A 22,737-nucleotide genomic window follows, 5' to 3' on the forward strand; every position below is an offset into this window, starting at 1 on the left:
TGAGACACAGACAGAGAGACAGAGTGAGACACAGACAGAGAGACAGAGTGAGACAGACAGTGAGACACAGACAGAGACAGAGTTAGACACAGACACAGAGTGAGACACAGACAGAGAGACAGAGACAGACACAGACAGAGCCACAGAGTGAGACACAGACAGAGTGAGACACAGACAGAGAGACATAGTGAGACACAGAGTGAGGAATGGAATGTAAACAAATTGTTTCCTTTTATTTAGTTTTCCCCCTGCCTTTCACTACCACATTCTCTCTGTCACTCACTCACTCACTCACACACTCACTCACTCACTCACTCACTCACACTCACTCACTCACTCACACACTCACTCACTCACCCACTCACTCACTCACTCACTCACACACTCACTCACTCACTCACTCACTCACACTCACTCACTCACTCACACACTCACTCACTCACTCACACACTCACTCACTCACTCACACACTCACTCACTCACTCACTCACTCACTCACTCACTCACTCACTCACTCACTCACATACTGTACACAGACATGATCGCCAGTACTTCTTTCTCTGCTTTTAACTCTAATACACACACAGGTCTTGTATAGTCATAACATTAAGGAACAAGTTTAAATGGCGTAAGGGAGCCCATGGCACATACATGTGATGTGTGTTATTACACTGTAGTCAGTGTGGTACAGTAACTATTACACTGTAACTATTACACTGTAGTCAGTGTGGTACAGTAACTATTACACTGTAACTATTACACTGTAGTCAGTGTGGTACAGTAACTATTACACTAACTATTACACTGTAGTCAGTGTGGTACAGTAACTATTACACTGTAACTATTACACTGTAGTCAGTGTGGTACAGTAACTATTACACTGTAACTATTACACTGTAGTCAGAACACTGAGAGGTTTTAGCTCTGTGTGTACTTGGCCTCCACTGACGTTGTGCCTTTTGTTGACAGCGGTGTGGAGATTTAGTTGACTAAAGCAAAGCTTAGTAATCACCACCCTCCCCGCAGGCCCCCCCCCCCCCCACTCCGCCTTTTTCCTTTTTACATTTCTGTAATGAATAGCACAGTTTTCTATAAATAGCGTTTGTTCTGAGACACCAAATTGTGTGTGTGTGTGTGTGTGTGTGTGTGTGTGTGTGTGTGTGTGTGTGTGTGTGTGTGTGTGTGTGTGTGTGTGTGTGTGTGTGTGTGTGTGTGTGTGTGTGTGTGTGTGTGTGTGTGTGTGTGTGTGTGTGTGTGTGTGTGTGTGTGTGTGTGTGTGTGTGTGTGTGTGTGTGTGTGTGTGTGTGTGCGTGCGCGCGCGTGCGTCCGCCCGCCCGCCCGCCCGCATGAATCTTGACGTACTTTGTTCCATCAACAACGGTCTGATTAAAATTTTTAATTTTCATTCCCCCCAGGAATTACTGTAGTTGAAACCACCCAGTTCCTGCATTATTTCCTACAACAATGGAATATTGACTGTTTTGGCACAATAACATCTCTCTCTCTCTCTCTCTCTCTCTCTCATGAGAAAACATACGTTTAAACATTGCCAAAGCAAAAGTGGAACGAAACAATCAAAGACAAAACAATAAAACAATCTCTCTCTCTCTCTCTCACGTCCCTCTCTCTCTCTCAGGTCTCCAAACTGAACGGTCTGTCCCGGGCGGTCTCGGCCCACGTCGGCGTCGTCGGCTCCAAAAAGAGCCGAGACTTCCGCCTGCCGTCCAAAACTGTGAAGAAGTACACGGCCAGTGTGTCCGCGGGCCACGTCACCTACACCAAAGCCAAACAGAGAGAACTCCTGGGCAAGAAAACCAAACTCAGCAGCAACAAACACAGCAGCAGCAGCAGCAGCGTGGCCGTCTCCTCCTCGGCGACCTCCTCCTCGTCAGCGAACAATCACAATCACGACCGCCAGCCAGCAGCAACGGCGGCGGCGGCGGCCGGCGGCAGCAGCAGGCCGGACAACTCAGGAAACGCATCGGCCGCCGCCGCCCGCCTCAGCAATGCAAAAACACGCAGCAAACAGGTGCTACTGTCCAACGGGCTGTACGGAGGGACGGCCGGCGTCCGCCTCAACGGCCGGTTGAACGGCCAGCGGCACAGCGACGGCCTCATCATGCCCAGGGAGGAGGACCCGAAGCGCGGGGGCTCCTCCTCGCAGCAGGGGAGCCCCGTGGAGGGCCTCCTCGGCAGGGAGGGGCTGCGGAACTCTAAGCGGCGCCTGGACGCGCCCGTCGTCGTCGTTGCAGGAACGGGATGCGGGGGAGGAGGAGAAGGGGAGCCCAAGGCCAAGCCCTCCGTCGCGGCCGAGGCCAAAAAGGCCAAGCTCCACCAGGCCCCGCCCTTGGAGACGCGCAGCAAGAAGGCAGCCAATCAGGACAAAGCTGCCGCCCAGGCCGTTGCCTCCTCCCCCATCTCTAATGGACACGTCGGGGACACGCCCCCTCCCAATCCCCCCACTGCCCCTCCTCTCCCCCGCACCCCCAACACGCCCAAGCGGCAGACCCCGCCTCTCACACCAGCAGCAGCCAACGGGGAGTCGGTGGTGAACCAGCGGCCCAAGAGGGCGTCGGCCGGCAAGCTGATGCTGATTCGCCAGGCGCAGCAGCAGAGCAGGTCTCACAGCCGGAGCTCCTCCTCCTCTTCGTCATCGTTGACCTCCTCATCCTCCTCTCCCTCGGCGGGGGGACAGAGTCACTCCAGCACTACCTCAGACCCTCAGCGACCCCCCCTCTGCTCCTCCTCCTCCGACACCACCTCCTCCTCCTCCCCTTCCTCCTCCTCCTCCTCCTCGGCCTCCGCCGCCTCCTCTTCCTCCTCCTCCAGCCCCGGCGGCCAGGCGGCGCGTCTGGCAACGCCCGCCGACCGCGACCGCGAGTGGGAGCAGGAGAAGGAGCTGTGTCGGCAGCAGGAGCGCGAGCAGGACAAGGACCGCGAGCGTGGCCAGCGGAGCCGCCCGGAGGGCTGGACGGCCCTCGGGGACGCGCCCGTCTTCCGGCCCGCGCCCCGCGAGTTCCAGGACCCCCTGGTGTACCTGGACGCCGTGAGGGAGCGCGGCGCCGAGGCGGCCGGCCTGTGCCGCGTGGTGCCGCCGCCCGACTGGCGCCCCGAGTGCAAGCTGAGCGAGGAGATGCGCTTCGTCACGCAGGTGCAGCGCGTCCACAAGCTGGGCCGCCGCTGGGGCCACAACGTGCAGCGGCTGGCCTGCATACGCAAGCACCTCAAATCTCAGGGCATCGTCATGGATGAGCCCCCCGTCATCGGTGAGATATGAGATGAGACACGCAACGCACGCACGCACACACGCTCACACACACACACATGCATGCACGCTGGGGTTGAGTTGTGTCAAGTGAGGATTTAACCTGCGAGATGGGGCACGCACGCACGCACGCACGCACGCACGCACGCACGCACGCACGCACGCACGCACGCACGCACGCACACGGATGCATGCACGCTGGGGTTGAGTTGTGTCAAGTCAGGATTTAACAAAAACAAAAAACAATGATTGTACACACATGTCCTGAGTGTGATACAATATACTGTATGTTATAAATGTAAAGAATACACTATATGTAATAATAACTAATAAGGACAAAGTTAGGGGGTTTATATATAATATTGTTTATTATAGCATAAGACCATGATAACATCGTTTTTAGAGTGAGAAAGGTAAATACATTTTGGGAAAGCTAAATGTACTTAAATTTTTGTCCAAGGCGTGCGCTCTCTCTCTCTCTCTCTCTCTCTCATAGAGATTGTCATGTCCAGAGACTCTCCTCATATAGAGGAGAGTCAATATAGATCAATATCAGAATATTGATCTCAAGAGACTCCGAATATAGATTATTAGATCATTGGAAAAAATGGTGGAAATCTTCACTATTAAAGCTGGAGCTACTACCAGTCAATGCTTTCTTCTTCCACTCAACTTTACCAAATCATCTTTTAACCCCTCTATCTATTACTGTGCGTGTGTGCGTGTGTGCGTGCGAGCCCCTGCAGGCTATATAAAAGCAAGACAAAAAGCAGACAGTTAGCAAACGGCACCAGATTGCTATCTCTGTGGGTATCGGGGCCGAGCTATGAAAGGTTCAGCCGTGTTGCGCCTGGTCTTATCTCTCTGTTTATAGATGCCAATAACAATGCAAAGCTACGCGGTGAGGGGCCCCCGCAGGGCCCCTCAGGGCCAGGCAAACAATATTTCCCCCAGATTGCCCTGTCACCTTCCATTTCTCACAATGACATCAACGCTTTATGAACATTTAAACGGCTTCACTTGAGACTGTGTGTGTGTGTGTGTGTGTGTGTGTGTGTGTGTGTGTGTGTGTGTGTGTGTGTGTGTGTGTGTGTGTGTGTGTGTGTGTGTGTGTGTGTGTGTGTGTGTGTGTGTGTGTGTGTGTGTGTGTGTGTGTGTGTGTGTGTGTGTTCTGTCGACGCACGCACACACACACACACGCACGCTTGCGTGCGCACACAAAACCATGTATTTCTAGTTCTCTGAAGCTGAAAAGCTTGTGTCTGGGTCCAGTCCATTCTGACCTGTGTTTATCACACACTGAGGCCTTTGGTTGCATCTCTGTGATTTCAGGACAAATACATAAACCACAGGGTTAAGACTCCAAAAGTGGGCTTGTTTTCCTAAAGTAAAAATATTAGTGAATCACATTACATTTATCCAAATCTATCTTCAATAATTGTACAATTCATGCATTTATGTACAATGTGCAGTTCAATATCGGAAATAGTTTTTTAAAAGTTGTCTATCTGACCCTGGATTTTTTTTTTTTTTTAAATGATTCAAATAATAGAATTGCATCACTGAGTTTTTGTCTCCCTGTCTTGTCTCTCCATCTTCGCTCCTTGTACCCCTCCCTGTCTCTCTCTCTCTCTCTCTCTCTCTCTCTCTCCATCTGTCTCTATCCATCCATCTTTTCCGTCTGCCTCTTCTCTGCCCGTCTGTCTCCTCGTCTCTCTCTCCCTCTCCTGTGTCTCTCTCTCCATCTATCCATCCATCTTTTCCGTCTGCCTCTTCTCTGTCTGTCTCCCTCTCTCTCTCTCTCCTCGTCTCTCTCCCTCTCCTCCTCCGTCTGCGCAGGCGGCTGCGAGGTGGACCTGGCCCGGTTCTTCCAGCTGATCAACGACATGGGCGGCATGCAGCAGGTGATGGACCTGAAGAAGTGGACCAAGCTGGCCGACCTGCTGCGCATCCCCAAGTCGGCGCAGGACCGCCTGGCCAAGCTGCAGGAGGCCTACCTGCAGTACCTGCTCTCCTACGACTCCCTGGGCGCCGAGAAGCGCCTGGCGCTGCAGGCCCAGGTGCTCCGCGAGAAGCGGAGCCTGGAGGCGCGCCGGGGCCCCCTGGAGGGCCACTCGGACTCTGCGGCCGGCCCGAGCGGGCTGGCGCTGCCGCGCTACGAGCCCAAGAACGGGCTGGCGGGAGGAGGGCTGTTGGGTGGCGGCGGCGGCGGCGGGGGGGCGGCGTCCGGGCACCACCACCACCGCGTCAACGGGGTGTGTCACCGTCTGAAGGAACTGGAGGCTCAGGTGAAAGCGGGCCGTCGGCGGCTCTTCCCTCAGGAAAAACAAAGCAAGGAGGACAGGCAGCACGGCGAGGAGGAGGAGGAGGAGGAGGAGGACAGATGCATTCTCAGTGACCAGCACAAGTGTATTTACAAGGTGAGAAAGAGGGATTGTTGTATTAGAGCGCTGAAGTCCTGACGTCACTCGCTCATCCCCTGGTTCTGCCTGGTTCAAACGGAAGTCATTTCTCTATGGAGAATAACATGGGGTCATCTTTAAAATCGTTTCATATGAGCTTTGTGGTCCAAAAATAAACAAGCTGTCTCTGCTTTATTGTCAGGGAGGCGTCTCTGTATCGTTTGCGACCATCAGTCACTCATGATACAGTCTGTTTCTAGCGAAAATGTAACTAATTCAGTAGCAGTAACAATAGGGTTTTCTCTGTCAGTTGATTCTTCATATCCATATGAGTGAAGCGGCCAGGGTGACATGTTTATTTTTCAAACACAGTTCTTATATGAGGCGGTCTAAAATCCCCCCTATGGGGATTACAATGCAAATAAAAAGTACATGAACCTGTGGATTTGCGCCCTGTACCGATATTGTCGTCAGACTTCGGTGCTCTATATGTGTTGTGTTTATATGTTACATAACTATGTTATGTCGCCATATGCTCTGCTACGTGTTCTGGTCTTTTTAAATACAACTGAAGGCAGACAATTTGCTACAGCGTTTGATAACTTTTTATGGAAACTTTAAATGATAATTACACTTAACCCATTCTGGGCGGGAACCCCTTTTGGTGTTTTAAAGCATTATGTTATACTTTAGCTGTTGAAAAATAGCAGATCTACAAGCTCGTAGCGCGGCACCGAGTGCCACGCGACGAGCTTGTAGGTCTGCTATTTTTTTTAAATCGTGAAAATGTGGCACAAATCTTTGAATATATATTCTTTCAGAGCGAACGTTTTTAACTCAAATCTTTGCTCCTGGGTGGGTCCCTGCCTGGAACAACATATTTTCAGATGGGGGTCGGTGGCCTATTACATATATTCTTGTGGGTCCTTGACATGAAAATGTTTGAGCACCACTGACATAGAAACAACGGCTTTTTCAGAAAACTGTCAGGATTTAGAAGACATTTGTATAATCGTCGTCGGGTCTAAATGGGTTTTAACAGACGTGGTATGTTTATTGGCCTCCAAACGTTGTCATGCAGATGGAGGTGAAGATCATTACTTGTTTGTTCCGTTTTGTTTCCATTTATGGTCCTGTTGGCATCATCATTAACCCACTTAGACCTGAGACTAGATTCTACAAATGTCTTCTAAATCATGACAGTTTTCTGAAAAACCTCATGTTTCTATCCCCACAAATATATGTAATTGGCCCCGGACCCCCATCAGAAAATATGTTGTTCCAGGGACCGCCCCCCAGAAGCAAAGATTTGAGTTAAAAACGGTTGCTCTGAAAGAATATATATTCAAAGATTTGCACCACATTTTCAGACATACCACATAGACCACATAGCAGACCTACAAGCTCGTAGCGCGGCACCGAGTGCCGCGCTACGAGCTTGTAGATCTGCTAATTTCCAATAGCTAAAGTACAGTTGGGTGCCACCGATATTGTCCCTTTTTAGGCCTGACCTCAAAAAAAAAAAAAAAAATCCTTCTAAATTCTCATAAATATTTTCACGATTTTTCAAAAATAGCAGACCTACAAGCTCGTAGCGCGCCACTCGGTGGCGCGCTACGAGCTTGTAGATCTGCTATTTTTCAATAGCTAAATTACAACATAATGTTTAAAACACCAAAAGGGGTTCCCGCCCAAAATGGGTTAAGCATTGTTTTGTTCCCATGCGGCGCAATCTAGTAGTTTATTTATGAAGCCGGCTTAATGAAAAGCAATAATGACGGGCTCATTGTCTGGCTCGTCATGTCTTGCCAGATATATCCGTGTCATTTAGATACTTTATGGCCTGGCGTCGGCACACAGGCGGAAGGAGCGCTCTATAAAACCCTTCAATTTGTTAGTCAAGCGGTTTGCTGTGCCAGCGCTGAATCCTGCCTGCTGTGCTCACCACAGAGGTGTGGCGTGACATCGCTCTAAAAGTGTTGTTTTCGTCGACTAATACTATTGACGAAAAATGTTCGTCGACTATCCTTTTTTCACTGACAAAAACGACTAAAACGATGACCATAAATATACTGACAATTTCGTCAACAAATAAAAACTAGACTAAAATGCTAGGAAGGGACCTAGTGGACAAGAGATCCAGAATCATTTTACACTTGGTTGCATGCTGAGAATATTTTCAGCAAGTGTAGAAACAGTCATTACGACGGCATCAAGGCCCGCCAAAGTACATTTTAGTCGACTAAATCAACTGCACATTTAAGTCGACTAAAATCTTATGACATTTAGTCGACTAAAACTAGACAAACAGGCGACTAAAATGTGACTAAAACTGAATGAAGTTTCATTCCAGACTAAGACTATAACTAAACTAAAATAGAAATGTGCTGCCAAAAACAACACTGCTCTTCACAGTGTCATCACACACACGTTGGAGAGAGTCCACATCAGTGCGTCATTCATTCTTCTACCAAGTGATGAAAGATGTGGTCTATCCTCGTCGTCAGGCAGACACCTTGTATCTTCTTATTTCAATCATATTGGTCTATCCTCGTCGTCAGGCAGAAACCTTGTATCTTCTTATTTCAAGGATATTGGTCTATCCTCGTCGTCAGGCAGAAACCTTGTATCTTCTTATTTCAAGGATATTGGTCTATCCTCGTCGTCAGGCAGAGACCTTGTATCTTCTTATTTCAAGGATATTGGTCTATCCTCGTCGTCAGGCAGACACCTTGTATCTTCTTATTTCAAGGATATTGGTCTATCCTCGTCGTCAGGCAGAAACCTTGTATCTTCTTATTTCAAGCATATTGGTCTATCCTCGTCGTCAGGCAGAGACCTTGTATCTTCTTATTTCAATCATATTGGTCTATCCTCGTCGTCAGGCAGAGACCTTGTATCTTCTTATTTCAAGGATATTGGTCTATCCTCGTCGTCAGGCAGAGACCTTGTATCTTCTTATTTCAATCATATTGGTCTATCCTCGTCGTCAGGCAGAAACCTTGTATCTTCTTATTTCAAGGATATTGGTCTATCCTCGTCGTCAGGCAGAGACCTTGTATCTTCTTATTTCAAGGATATTGGTCTATCCTCGTCGTCAGGCAGAGACCTTGTATCTTCTTATTTCAAGGATATTGGTCTATCCTCGTCGTCAGGCAGAAACCTTGTATCTTCTTATTTCAAGGATATTGGTCTATCCTCGTCGTCAGGCAGAGACCTTGTATCTTCTTATTTCAAGGATATTGGTCTATCCTCGTCGTCAGGCAGAGACCTTGTATCTTCTTATTTCAAGGATATTTTCGGGCTGGTTTTAAGCCTTTATTTGATTTGATTTAGTCTTTAGACTGAAATCGAAATCGGCAGAGATTGAGAGAGATGTGGAGTGAGACGCAGCAAAGGTCGACGGGATTGGGATTCAAACCTGCGACATGCCATCAGGGTTTTTATTTTATTTTATTGAATAAATTCCCTATTTCATTTTATATATTCTATTCTATTCTTATAACAAAAATATTTTGTATCGTAGAACATATTTTAAATGTTTCAACTCTAGTGACATCATGGCCATAATAGCTTCAGGTGGTTTATGCTGAACCTGCCTCGTTGAAAGTGGACACGTCTAGACACACATTTAACTAATAAAGCATTAACGACGCTACGTTGGATCTATTTTGAACACAGGATATAAATCTTTTTTCCTGAAAAATACTAGACGGGGTTGTAGCGAGTTGTTTGGGAATGAATGTACTGTACATATGTATAAGTATCGCTTTATGCTAATGACTGTTGAAATGTCTGTGCCATTTCCTTTGGAAAAAAGCATCAGGGTGTAAAGTTTGTGGTTTTAATTGGGCTTTGGGTGTAGCGCCACACAAAACACACTTGTAATGGTGTAATGCTGCTATATATATATCGTGCTGCTTGTTAAGTTGTGTTGTGGAGGTTTGCTTGTTTTAGTTTTGCCGTTAAGAGTGGAAGCTAGTTGTTAACTCATTCTTGGCGGGAACCCCTTTTGGTGTTTGAAGCATTATGTTATACTTTAGAAAGATCGTGAAAATGTGGCACAAATCTTTGAATATATATTCTTTCAGAGCGAACGTTTTTAACTCATATCTTTGTTACAGATGGGGGTCGGCGGCCAAATACATACATTTTTTGGGGATCCTTGACATGAAATAGTTTGAGAACCACTGACATATAGAAACATTCGTTTTTCTGAAAACTGTCTGAAAAATGTAGAAGACATTTTGTAGAATCGAAGCTCTGGTCTAAATGGGTTAAGTTGCGTTGCGGAGGTTTGCTTGTTTTAGTTTGCCGTTAAGAGTGGAAGCTAGTTGTTGATGAAACGCACAAATGCTTTGAATCCGTCTTTGTGCTCCACTGTCAACCTTTAAAAGCTTTGTGCAGCTGTGTGTGGGGAGGTAAGGTAGTCAGTGGTCATGCTTGTGTGTGCGTGCGTGCGTGGCGTCCGTGCGTGCGTGCACCTTAGGTGTATTCCCATCTCCCCAGCCTTCTGGCAGCTGTGTTGACTCTGGCTGGCTGCAATGTAGGTCAGTGATCATTCTGTAAAAAGGGCCCACAGGCAAAAAATCTTCCCCCTCTCTCCCATCTCTCTTTCTCTCTCTCTCTCTCCACCTCTCTCTGTGCCCCTCGATCTCTCCCTCCCCCCCCATTCTCTCCCTCTCTTCTCCCTCTCTCTCCCTCTCTTCTCCCTCCCCCCCATTCTCTCCCTCTCTCTCCCTCTATCTCTCTCTCTCGTTCCCTCGATCTCTCCCCCCCCCCCCCCATTATCTCCCTCTCTTCTCCCTCTCTTCTCCCTCTCTCTCCCTCTCTTCTCCCTCCCCCCCATTCTCTCCCTCTCTCTCCCTCTATCTCTCTCTCTCGTTCCCTCGGTCTCTCCACGCCTCCTCTCCACCTCTCAGCCCTCCCTCTCTCTCTCCCGTAGCCCTCGCCCCAGCTCAGCCCACCTCTAACCCTAGTACCGTCCCTCAACTCCAGCCCCCCCCCCCCCCCCAACCACACACACACACACACACGCACACACACACACACACACACAAATTCAGCGCAACAGTACTGTATATGCAGCCAGGCGTATACACAAACGCACGCTTGCATGAAAACACATACCTCGATGTGAACTCACGGAGAGAGAGAGGTCTTATATCACTCTCTCTCCCGTGTGAAGACCCGCCCTACGTTACACTGTGTGAAGCGTTATGCGTGCTGTATGCAGTGTGCACGCACGCACGCACGCACGCACGCACGCACGCACGCACGCACGCACGCACGCACGCACGCACGCACGCACGCACACACGCACACAGTCACACACAGACAGGTGCCTCTCCTTGTTTTCTTGGAGGAGTCTGGATTAAGAGACATTTATTCATTCTGTACACATATTCTCAAAGTCACATTTTGTTCTGTGTTCACGCACGCACACACACGTACACGCACACACACACGCACACACCTATGCATCTCTCGGATCTGGATCTCATTTAATTTCTGCCCCATTTTCTTTTTGGTAACTAAATCCTCCTCCTACTGAAGTACCTCTGCATACTTAACCCCTTACCGTCCATGCAGCAGACGTTTGAAGTCACAGACCTGCTATTTAGGATATCGGCACAGTGACCACGAGTGAGATGACTCACGTTGAACGCTGACGAGAGTAAAGCCGCTGTCTTTAAAGTGTCCAAATATAACCACAACTCAAAGAGCTCTGTGTTTCCTGACATGGAGTTCACCACAAGAGGACAATGTATTTGACATCATCCTGAAGGAGAACAAAGTCCCATGTGACGGGTATGAGGACACCATTTGAACTACGAAATTTAGCGTCCCTATTCTGTGGCGTATAGGGATTCGGTGTCGAGGGAAAACATTAGGGAGCTTGGTATAGACCCCTGGGGGACTCCAGTCAACAAAGCATATAGAGCGTCGCAGTCCCGCCCCCTTTCATGACGACGAGAGACCCGAAAAATAATTCCCCGTTCATTTTCCTCATAGACTTTTCAAAAAGTATTTATTTAAATACGTTTACGCCGCGGACAAAGCCAACTGGATGACAATATCATGACAATAAACGCAATGTTTTGGGCCGATCAAATAATTTGTAAGAAGGAAAAACAAGTGTTGTAACCTGCCTTTTTTTTCTCTAATTATTTGATCAGCCCAAAACATTGTGTTTATTGTCATGATTTGTCACGACTCGAGTTGGCTTTGTCCGTGGCGTAAACGTCTTTAAATAAATACTTTTTGAAAAGTCTAATGAACGGGCAATTCTTTCCCGGGTCTCTCGAAGGGGAGGGACTGCGACGCTCTATAGGGTTTAAGTGGTATGCGCATAATGACTTAATGCTGCATATACTTGGTAAAAGAAAATACGTTATTTTTGGTGCAGGACACAGACACAGACAAAGCCTAAATCACTCTTCAGATGAAGTCTATATACAGTAGCAGTAATGGTGTTAATTTGAATGATACTGCTTGTCAACAAAGCTCACCAAGTGATGGAAATTGGAAGTTAGGAAGCTGACGAATACTTGAGAAAAGTAGTATAAGTGGTTTGTGTAGTTGGTTTTCGGTGCATCTCTAATCCAGTGTTGCTTTCGTCGACTAAAACTAAGACGAAAAATGTTCGTCGAATACCTTTTACCACTGAAGAAAACTAAATGGAAACTAAATGAAAACTATGCTATGACTAAAACTAAGACTAAATATATTGACAAAGACTAAAATGTTAGGAAGAGATCCAGTATCATTTTACACTTGGTTGCATGCTGAAAATAGCCAATCTACAAGCTCACAACGCGTCGCGCTCGACGCATTATGAGCTTGTAGATCTGCTATTTTCAGCAAGTGTAAAATCAGTCATTACGATTACGATTACAATTTTAGTCGAGTAAACTAGACTAACACTAACACATTCCAGGTGACTAAAATGTGACTAAAACTAAATGAAAACAAATCAAAATCTGCTGCCAAAAACAACACTGCTCTCATCCATCCAGTGCCTTTGGGCCACAGTGGGCCAAGTCTGCTACATCCAGCTCTGTGTGTACAGTAACCTCAGCCTGGGTGCAGAGTACGAGGAGTCAGCAGCAGGGCCATCTTTCAGCAGCGGGGTCCTAACATACTGTACTATCCACCCCACCCACCCACCCACCCACCGACCCCGGCCCCACAGCGGGCAGATTTATGGCCGCCTTCAAAGTCTCTCTCTCTCTAGGAGGAGAGTTCCAGGGAAGAGGTCGGGTCCGGGGGAATCGTGCTGGGGGACGTATTGAGTAGACCTATAGACACGCACGCACGCACGCACGCACGCACGCACGGTACACACTCTCAGGGCCATATAAATAGCCTCTGAAACGTACTGACACATACAAGCACCGACATATGTTGAGAGAGACACACAGCTGCCCCGCACGGTTCATCCAAAGTCCAGCAATATTTCTACAGTATGACCTCATGTCACGGACCTGTATGTATGTTGCTTCCCTCCCTCTCAGCCAGCCAGCCATAAACCTGATTATGCTTTCTCTGAATGGGGGGGAGGCTGTAATACATTTATACTGCTGTACTTCCTGTGACCCCCGGGGGGCGTTTACACGTTCTCATGTGGCTGTGTGTGTGTGTGTGTGTGTGTGTGTGTGTGTTTGATGTCATTGTGTTACAGGGGAAATCGGTATCTCTGACCAACTTCTTCAGGATAGCCCGGAACACCATGACGATGTGCTTTAACAAGGAGCCCGGGGCTGCAGAAGTCGAGGTGAGCCATGCCCACAACGTTTCATTTTTATTTACGCTGATGTGATTTCAACTTGATGACACGCCCAAAGGTCATTTAGATTTGTTCTTCCATTTTGTGTCTCTACCCGACGTGACTTTGACTGTTATACCTCCAGACTTTTTCTTTCTTTTATTTTTTTACAAATTCATAAAATTGGATTTGTCGACCGTGCATTGAAGAGTAATATGGAACAGACTAGGTTTAATTTGAACTATCATGAAATTTGCTCAGCACATAAAACAGGCTTGGTAAGTAAACCTATGAAAACATGAGGGAGATATCAAACTGCATTTCATTTTAACACATTCTGGGCGGGAACCCCTTTTGGTGTTTTAAGCATTGTTATAATTTAGCTATTGAAAAATAGCAGATCTACAAGCTCATAGCGCGGCACTGAGTGCCGCGCTACGAACTTGTAGGTCTGCTATTTTTGAAAAATCGTGAAAATGTAGTGCAAATCTTTGAACATATATTATTTCAGAGCGAACGTTTTGAACTCAAATCTTTGCTTCTGGGGGGGTCCCCTGGAACAACATATTTTCAGATGGGGGTCGGCGGTCAATTACATATAATTTTTGGGGGTCCTTGACATGAAATATTGAGCACCACTGATACAGAAACATGAGGTTTTTCAGAAAACTGTCATGATTTAGAAGACATTTTTAGAATCGTTCCCAGGTCTAAATGGGTTAAGTGACCGTAAGTGAAGTCATGTGGAACCGTGGTCCGTTCCTTTGTTCATGGTCTCTCTCTCTCTCTTCCTTCTCTTCATGTTCATGGTCTCTCTCTCTCTCTTCCTTCTCTTCATGTTCATGGTCTCTCTCTCTCTCTCTCTCTTCCTTCATGTTCATGGTCTCTCTCTCTCTCTCTTCCTCCTCCACAGCAAGAGTACTGGAGAACCGTGGAGCAAAGAGACTGCCACGTGGCAGTGCATTATGGGAAGGTGGACACCATTACACACGGGAGTGGATTCCCCACGGGAAAGTCAGAGCCATTTTCAAAGTGAGCCCCCATACTTTGCTATCTACAAGAGTATTATTTATACGTTTGTGACACGACCCCCTTCGGCAAGGGGTCGCTTCACAAAAACAACGTATTCTCAACTGGGGGGGAAGAAAAAGGCTTGCATCGACTCGTCTAGGCAGACGGAAATAGCTGGATGCTACTGTACAAGCTCACAATGTGTCGCAAACTTGTAGATTGGGCCATTTTTGCTTCTTTTCTTTTCCCAATTTCATCATTATGCCAACTTTCTGTGTTGACTCTGTTATTACTGGCTCACCTGACGGTGTCCGTGCACGTTGCTTTATTGATGCGCTCCATGCATGCCCATGCATGCTCCATGCATGCCCATGCATCTAAGCCAATCAAACGAGGTTATGAGAAACCGATATACCACCTTCTGGACACAGAGACTGTTCAAATTGGTCAAGGTCATGGTAAACTTTATTGTCCAGAAGGGACATTTGTCTTGGGCTTTCACCCCAGCTGCAGCCACACATAAAACATCAGTGACCAACACAAAAAATACAATAACGGAGGGAGACAACATGCACACATAACCTCTCACAGTCACTGCTGTTTCAGAGCCTCGTTCAACATTTTAGTTGATTTAAAAAAAAAAAACTGATGTACTTCCACTTTGGTTCTTCATGCCTTCTCCCAGAGGGCAGAAGTACACACTCTCCATTTTTAGTGTAGCCTGCTCATAAATAGACTGCAGAGAGGGGAGTTGTCTTACCCCGATGATCTTCCCTGCAGTTTGCACCAATCTGAACAATTTGGAACTCTGTTGCACTGAGAGATTGGGTACAGGCTTTAGTTTCGACATACTATTGGTCCGACTGTCATTAGAACACTTAACATAAATGTTTGGTCGACACCATGATCCCTGAGACGTCGGAGGAAGTGCAGTCTTTGCTGTAGTTCACTACAGAGACTGTCGACATGTGTGTTCCAAGTTAGTGAGTTAGATGCCCAAGTATTTATACGAGGAGACCTGTGAGATGGTCGAGTCATGAATGACCACAGGCCTGTGATCACCAATACTCTTGTTGGGGTCAAAAACCCATCTCCTGTCTCTTGGTTGTCATCACACCACTTATCCAAAGCTCTGTACCTCTAAAAAGTACTCTGCTAAATCCCTGTCCTTATCCAGAAGGGCTAAGATGGCAGTATCATCCGAGATTCTTATTGATTTTTGTTTTATTTTTATCCCACGATTTTGCAACCCGTGTTTTCACCCAGTGTCAATTATCTAATGTGATCCTGGGCGCTACACTTCCTCTGCCAACATCCGAGAATGTAATTATGTGTTTGTTCGGGTTGCCGTAGAAGTTTGGTCAAGCCAAATGCATAATTATTTGTGACTATAACTAAATGCTGCAAATAGGGACGGATGCCGGGTTGAAGATGGATTAAGCCATTTTTGGGCGGGAACCCCTTTTGGTGTTACTTTAGCTATTGAAAAATAGCAGCTCTACAAGCTCATAGTGTGGCACCGAGTGCCGCGCTACGAGCTTGTAGGTCTGCTATTTTTGAAAAATCGTGAAAATAGTGAAAATCTTTGAATATATATTCTTTCAACTCAAATCTTTGCTTCTGGGGGGGGGGGGTCCCTGGAACAACATATTTTCAGATGGGGGTCGGCAGCCTATTACATTTTATCTTGGGGGGCCCTTGACATGAAAATGTCATGATTTAGAAGACATTTGTAGAATCGTCCTCGGGTCTAAATGGCTTAAATGATATAAAAAAAAATTAGATGAAAATCCTAAACCCTCTTGTGTTCTTTCCCTCAGACATGGATGGAACCTTACAAACCTCCCCAATAACTCTGGATCCATCCTACGGCACCTGGGTGCCGTACCCGGTAAGAACGGCTGAAAGTGGCCCTTTTTTTTTTACTTCTCTATCGTCAACACCCACACGTTCCAACAGAATGAGACACAAGCGCTCTGCATTCCTCTCCCCCGACGGGCCCAGCCCAGGCAACTGGAATGGATTGTGGAAGGAGGTTATTATGGGATGTCTGATGCTTTATTTATGTACCGTTAGAGTGAGCCAAGAGGAAGATGAACCACATCACTCATGTCTGTCTCCGAGTCTGTATCCACTTTGTCATTGCTCTGCTTTTAGTTAAAATCATTGTTCTTGTTTTTCTCTCCATCTTCTGTCTCTTTCTGTTGTCTAAATCCTCCTCCTCTCCTCTCCTCTCCTCTCCTCTCCTCTCCTCTCCTCTCCTCTCCTCTCCTCTCCTCTCCTCTCCTCTCCTCTCCTCTCCTCTCCTCTCCTCTCCTCTCCTCTCCTCTCCTCTCCTCTCCTCTCCTCTCCTCTCCTCTCCTCTCCTCTCCCCTCCCCTCCCCTCCTCTCCTCCCCTCTCCTCTCCTCTCCTCTCCTCTCCTCCTCTCCTCTCCTCTCCTCTCCTCTCCTCTCCTCCCCTCTCCTCTCCTCCTAGGGGTGACCATTCCCTGGCTAAATATTGGCATGGTCTTTTCTACCTCATGCTGGTCTCGAGACCAAAACCGCCTTCCGTTTATTGATTACTTACACACTGGTGCTGATTGCATTTGGTAAGTAGTTTTCTACTTAACACACATGGGGGGGCAAAGTCTCTCACTCACTCACTCACTCACTCACTCACTCACTCACTCGCACACGCACACGCACAAACCTACATTTTCAGTTTTGAAAAGCTCAAAAAGCAACTTGAAAGCAGGAATAATTACTCCCATCTTATAAGTTATTCGTAAAGGATAGAGAGGAGGGAGATTCTGCATTTGCTCGCTGCCTGCAACCCTGATCCCTGACTTTAGGGAATACACGATCTGCACTTACACACTTACACACGCGCACACAACATTTTCAAGAAACAATCGATATTTGACAGACTTGTGCTTGGTAGGCCACTGGGTCTGCTGGTTGTACAAAGGGTCAAAGGCTGTGAAATAGTCTGGAAATAGGTACTACTAATCCTTAAGTTACAGACATGCTTGGAATTGGATCTGTACAGTAGGTCTACTCACCGTTACAGTACCAGTTCGGGCGTATTTTGGAACAACATATTTTCAGATGGGGGGTCGGCGGCCAATTACATGTTGGAAAATGTTGGAGAACGACTGACAGAAACATTTATTTAGAAGACATTTGTAGAAAGGTTAAATACTTTCTAAACCCTTATTCGGGAAGTGTTTCGATCCCCCATTTCCTTATTATTATGTCTCTGTGTGTGTGTGTGTGTAGGTATTCTGTCCCTGCTGAGGAGAAGACCAAGTTGGACAAGGTGGTGCACACACTGCTCCAGGCCAATGGGACCCCTGGACTAGAGATGTTGGAGAAGAACATCATGGTGAGACTGCTCCTGTGTGTGTGTGTGTGTGTGTGTGTGTGTGTGTGTGTGTGTGTGTGTGTGTGTGTGTGTGTGTGTGTGTGTGTGTGTGTGTGTGCGTGTGTGCGTGTGTGTGCGTGTGCGTGTGCGTGTGTGTGTCATTGTTGATTTCGTCGACTAAAACTAAGACGGAAAATGGCTTAGTTCACTGACAAAAAAACTAAGCCATGCTGACTAAAACTATGACTAAATATGCTGTCGATTTTGTCAACAGATAAAAACTAGACTAAAATGTTAGGAAGTGACTAGTGGACAAGAGATCCAGTATAAGTAAAAGACACAAGCCATTTCACACTTGGTTGCGCATGCTGAAAATAGCAGATCTGCTATTTTCAGCAAGTGTAAAATCAGCCATTACGACGGCATCAAGGCCCGCCAAAATACATTTTAGCCGAGTAAATCACCTGTAGATATATAGTCGACTAAAATCGTATGATATTTAGTCGACTAAAACTAGACTTAACACTAAAACATTCCAGGTGACTAAAATGTGACTAAAACTAAATTAAATTTCGTTCCAAAGACTATGACTAAACTAAAATAGAAATGTTCTGCCAAAAACAACACTGGAGTGTGTGTGTGTGGGTCTGTTTTGAGTGAGTGAATAACAAGAGAAAGCAAAGCAAAGTTCTTTGTTTACCCAGGGTAAGTGGACTAAGCTCGAGATGCTTGTTTACAGCCACGCCCTGCTCATAGAACATTTCATGGTTGGGGTGCAATGCCTTGCTCAAGGGCACTTCAGCGGTGGTAATTTTAACGTGTCGGTCCGGGGGTTCCAACTGGCGACCTTCCGGTATCAAGACCGCTCCGCAAACCGTTCGGCCACCGCTGCCACACACAGAAAGCGGTGGTGGTTCTGTGGTCATTATTTAATAATAATAATAAAACTTTATTTGTATAGCACCTTTCATGACATGAAATGCAGCTCAAAGTGCTTTACACAAAAAAGAAAAGAAAGGCAGGGCATAAACAATACAGTGAGGACATGAATAACATTTTTTTTTAAAGACAAATAAATCAATTAAAAGCAAGGGTGTAGAAGTGGGTCTTGAGCTGCGCTTTAAAAATGTCTACGGAGGCTGCCTGTCGAAGGTACAGTGGGAGTTTGTTTGTTGTTTTAGGCAAAGCGAGCAGGCCAGCAGTGGAAGACCTTAGGAGGCGGTTTGGGACATATTTCGGCAGGCAGTCATGTAGGTAGGAAGGTGCGAGACCATTGAGAGCTTTATAAACAAGTAAAATAATTTTAAAATCCTCTCTCTCTCTGTCCGTCCAGATCTCTCCAGAGCTCCTGTGTCGCGAGGGCATCAAGGTCTACCGGACCGTCCAGCGGAGCGGCCAGTTTGTGATCTGCTTCCCCGGTGCCTTCGTCTCCAAGGTGTGCTGTGGCTACAACGTGTCGGAGACGGTGCACTTTGCCACGCCCCACTGGATGAAACTGGGCTACCAGGCTGCAAAGGTATATACCGTGTAACTGTACCGGCACCAGTGGTGGAGGAAAAGTACTCCATTGTTTTACTTAATGGTTAATGTGGTTAAACGCTAACGTGACATGGATGCGTTCCAGGTCTCAATGGATTAAGTACAAGTGCCAATACTGCAATTTGGAAGTACTCCGTTACAAGTAAAAGTACGGAATTGAAAATGTGCTTGGGTAAAAAAAGTACAAAAGTGTCGGCATCAAAATGTACTTATAGTACTAAAAGTTAAAGTTCTCATATTGCAGAATGTGCCATTTCACAAGTTCAAACTGTGTACAGAATCTTTTGAGAATAGCAACGCGACGCATTGTGAGCTTGTAGATCGGCTATTTTCAAATGGCCGAAATGTATAGGAGTAGAAGTAAAAGTACTGGAAAGTAAAGTACAAATACCTCAAACTTGTACTTAAGTAAAAGTACTTAGTTACTTTCCACATTTTTTCTCCTTTAAAAAAACAACACATGCATAATAATATATAAAATATGAAATGCCCCGTTAAATTCCTTCAAAACCAAAATATTCAAAGTATAGAATTAGATTTAAACAGAGGAGCTATTCTTCTTTTTTTTCAATGTCTCACTGTGGCCCCCTTGTGGGTGACTGATTTATTGCTCTGAATGATAGACTTGACTCATGAGCCCTACATAACAGACGTGAAGGTGGAATAAAAAAATAACATTACACTGAAGAGGATGTCATTTGCTGTGGACTAAATATACAATTTTAGTCGACTAAATCTACAGTTGATTTAGTCGACTAAAATGTATTTTTGGACTTGATGGCGTCGTAATGGCTTTTCCACTTGCTGAAAATAGCCGATCTATCTTGTAGATATTTTCAGCATGCAACCAAGGTGTAAAATGACTTGCACTGGATCTCTTGTCCACTAGTCCCTTCCTAACATTTTAGTCTAGTTTTTGTTTGTCGATGAAATTGTCAACATATTTAGTCTTAGTTTTAGTCACCATACCGTAGCTTAGTTTTCATTTAGTTTCCGTTCAGTTTCCGTCAGTGGAAAAAAGGTAGTCGACGAAACCGTCTTAGTTTTAGTCGGACAAAATCAACAACACTGTCATGTGTGTACATCAGTGATCATCAGCTGAATACTGTCCGTTGTCGACGTCGTCTGTGCAGGACTTGAAGTGTCGGCATATAGCCAAGCCGTTCTCCATGGAGAAGCTGCTCTACCAGATCGCCACGGCAGAGTCCAAGAGAGACAACGGCCTCCTTCTCAACACCATCTCTGCCCTCCTCACGGACCTCAGGTATAGGACGCACACGCTCAACGTTAGGGGTGTAATTGTCTCGCGTAACCAGACTGTTGCCTCCACGATTTCCAAACGCTTCATCATACAGTCTGGGCCAACGGAAGAGCTGTCATGAGTAAACTATAAAGCGGAAGTGGAGCCTCCTCGCCACTTCCGTTTCGTCTTTACAGTCGCGCACATTTATCCTAATATAAATAGAAAACATCTAAGCATATGTGACTAAATTTGACTGAGGTACTGCCATTGGATTTTTTTGAATCATAGCTTCAAATATAGATATTGGTTGTTCAGTTTGACCCATCAGTTTTGAAGATACGGCTTATAGAGTAATGTCTTGCAGAAAACAACAAGTTGAGAAAACAGGCTTGAAAGGTTCACTTCTGTGGTCTCTAACATTACACCTAGCTACATGTATAAGCATTTATTTCATATTTACATGTCGATTTCAGCTCTGACACTTATTTCAGACATGCTCTAGTATGTGAAGAGTCTGCCTGTGCTATTAACTCATTTTGAGGAAAAAAAAGAAAAAAAAGGTTTTCTCCTCTGGTGAAAAGCTGGAATTTCCGCGATGGCAGTCTCTCAGTCAAATCTGGTCACATATATAACTTTTTGCTTAGCAGGAAAGGAAATAAAAAAAATAAGCGCTAAAGATATTTTAAAATATATTTTCGTCAACGGAAATGGCAGCTTCCCTTACTCAGCTCATGGGGGTCCAGACTCTATATAGCATTCGGAGATTGTGGAATAGTTGTCTGGCTACGTGAGACTAGGGGTGTAACGATATAGTAACTGCATCGAATTTTTTTTTTTTAAATTTCAATAATCGAAGTTTATATCGAAATTAAAACGGCAACATTGACTATGTATCGTGTCGTTTTGCAATGCAAATAATCGATTGTATCAATGCTACATTTTTGTGCACGGTATTTAGACATTTTTTGAAAAAAAAATGAATAAGAGGAGTTGAATTACTTAGTTTAAAATAATGTCAATGTATTTTTAAATAGTTACTGTATCGATTTCAAATCATTGAATCGTATCGTATCGCCATAATGAACCAATATCGTCCATGTATCGCGTCGTCAACCATGTATCGTGATACGTATCGCTGTTAAAATGTATCGTTACACCCCTACTCAACATCGATTTAGCCTGGAAACCAAACAAATCTGCCAGTGCAAAGGAAAAAGGCCTCGGCAGATTAGCATGGCCCTGTTTGGTTGTGATAGGCCTATCTCACAGCCCCCTTTCCACGCCCACTTCCGGTAGATAGTGGTGTCATTTAACATTAGGCATTTACACTTTTTTTCTCTGGAGAATCTAAGTACATTTCCTAATGTTAAAATGTCAAAGACCGATAATAATATGAAGAAAACACAATGGTATAACAACTCAAATAAGTAGTATAAACCTTACCTTTACAAAACGGTAGTTTGTGGCTTGTGAAAATACCTCTTTTAACATGGAAGCCTATGGACCGCAAAAAAAATAACACCACTATCTCCAAAAGGGGGCGTAAAAAGGGGGCGGGGAAATTCTGTGAGATAGGCCTATTGGATTTCGCTGCCCCCCCCCCCCCCCCCCCCCCCCCCCCCCCCCCCCACAAATATGGGTCGGGGGTTTATCACCTGCCGCTTGGAAATGCCGGTTCCACACAGAGATTCCAGACTAATGTCTACAGTTGGGTGCCACCGATATTGTCCCTTATCATTTGACCCATTTAGGCCTGACCTCAAAATTTTAAAAAATCCTTCTAAATCCTCCAGTTTTCTGAAATAAATATTTTCACGATTTTTCAAAAATAGAAGTGGCGCGCTATGAGCTTGTAGATCTGCTATTTTCCAAGCTAAATTATAACATAATGTTTAAAACACCAAAAGGGGTTTTGCGCAGATCACGCAAACCTCAGCAAAAAGAAAAGGACAATATCGATGGCGTCCAACTGTACGCAGTGATGCTAGTCTGGCCGTGCCGGGCTACAGCCGGGCAGGGAGGGCAATCTTTGTCAAAGTCTTTGTTCAGAGTCCTATCTTCAAAGATAGCTCTGCTCTATCTTCAAAGGACTGTTTGTTTTCCCCCCCATCCTTCTTCCAAACGTCGGCGAAATTTTAAATGGTCTTCATTTAGCAGGTGAAG

The 22,737-nt window shown here is 45.8% G+C and overlaps 1 protein-coding gene and 1 long non-coding RNA gene across 2 annotated transcripts in view; one reads left to right on the forward strand and one right to left on the reverse strand.

The window, feature by feature from the left end:
* The window catches only part of LOC306938920, a 366,267-nt gene that overhangs the window by 207,228 nt on the left and 136,302 nt on the right, over positions 1 to 22,737 (reverse strand). The window lies entirely within an intron of this gene.
* Positions 1 to 22,737, forward strand: part of jarid2b (jumonji and AT-rich interaction domain containing 2b) — a gene marked incomplete at its 5' end in the record, with an annotated part of 78,991 nt that overhangs the window by 49,483 nt on the left and 6,771 nt on the right. Inside the window, 9 exons of the mRNA XM_079522921.1 lie at positions 1,637 to 3,266; positions 5,105 to 5,685; positions 13,352 to 13,444; positions 14,349 to 14,467; positions 16,267 to 16,337; positions 16,923 to 17,037; positions 17,708 to 17,813; positions 19,126 to 19,308; positions 20,465 to 20,595. Coding sequence (XP_079379047.1) covers positions 1,637 to 3,266; positions 5,105 to 5,685; positions 13,352 to 13,444; positions 14,349 to 14,467; positions 16,267 to 16,337; positions 16,923 to 17,037; positions 17,708 to 17,813; positions 19,126 to 19,308; positions 20,465 to 20,595 — 3,029 coding nt within the window. The remainder of the gene's footprint in view (positions 1 to 1,636; positions 3,267 to 5,104; positions 5,686 to 13,351; positions 13,445 to 14,348; positions 14,468 to 16,266; positions 16,338 to 16,922; positions 17,038 to 17,707; positions 17,814 to 19,125; positions 19,309 to 20,464; positions 20,596 to 22,737) is intronic.

This window comes from Electrona antarctica, assembly GCF_951216825.1.
Source record: "Electrona antarctica genome assembly, chromosome: 15".
Lineage (NCBI taxonomy): Eukaryota > Metazoa > Chordata > Actinopteri > Myctophiformes > Myctophidae > Electrona > Electrona antarctica.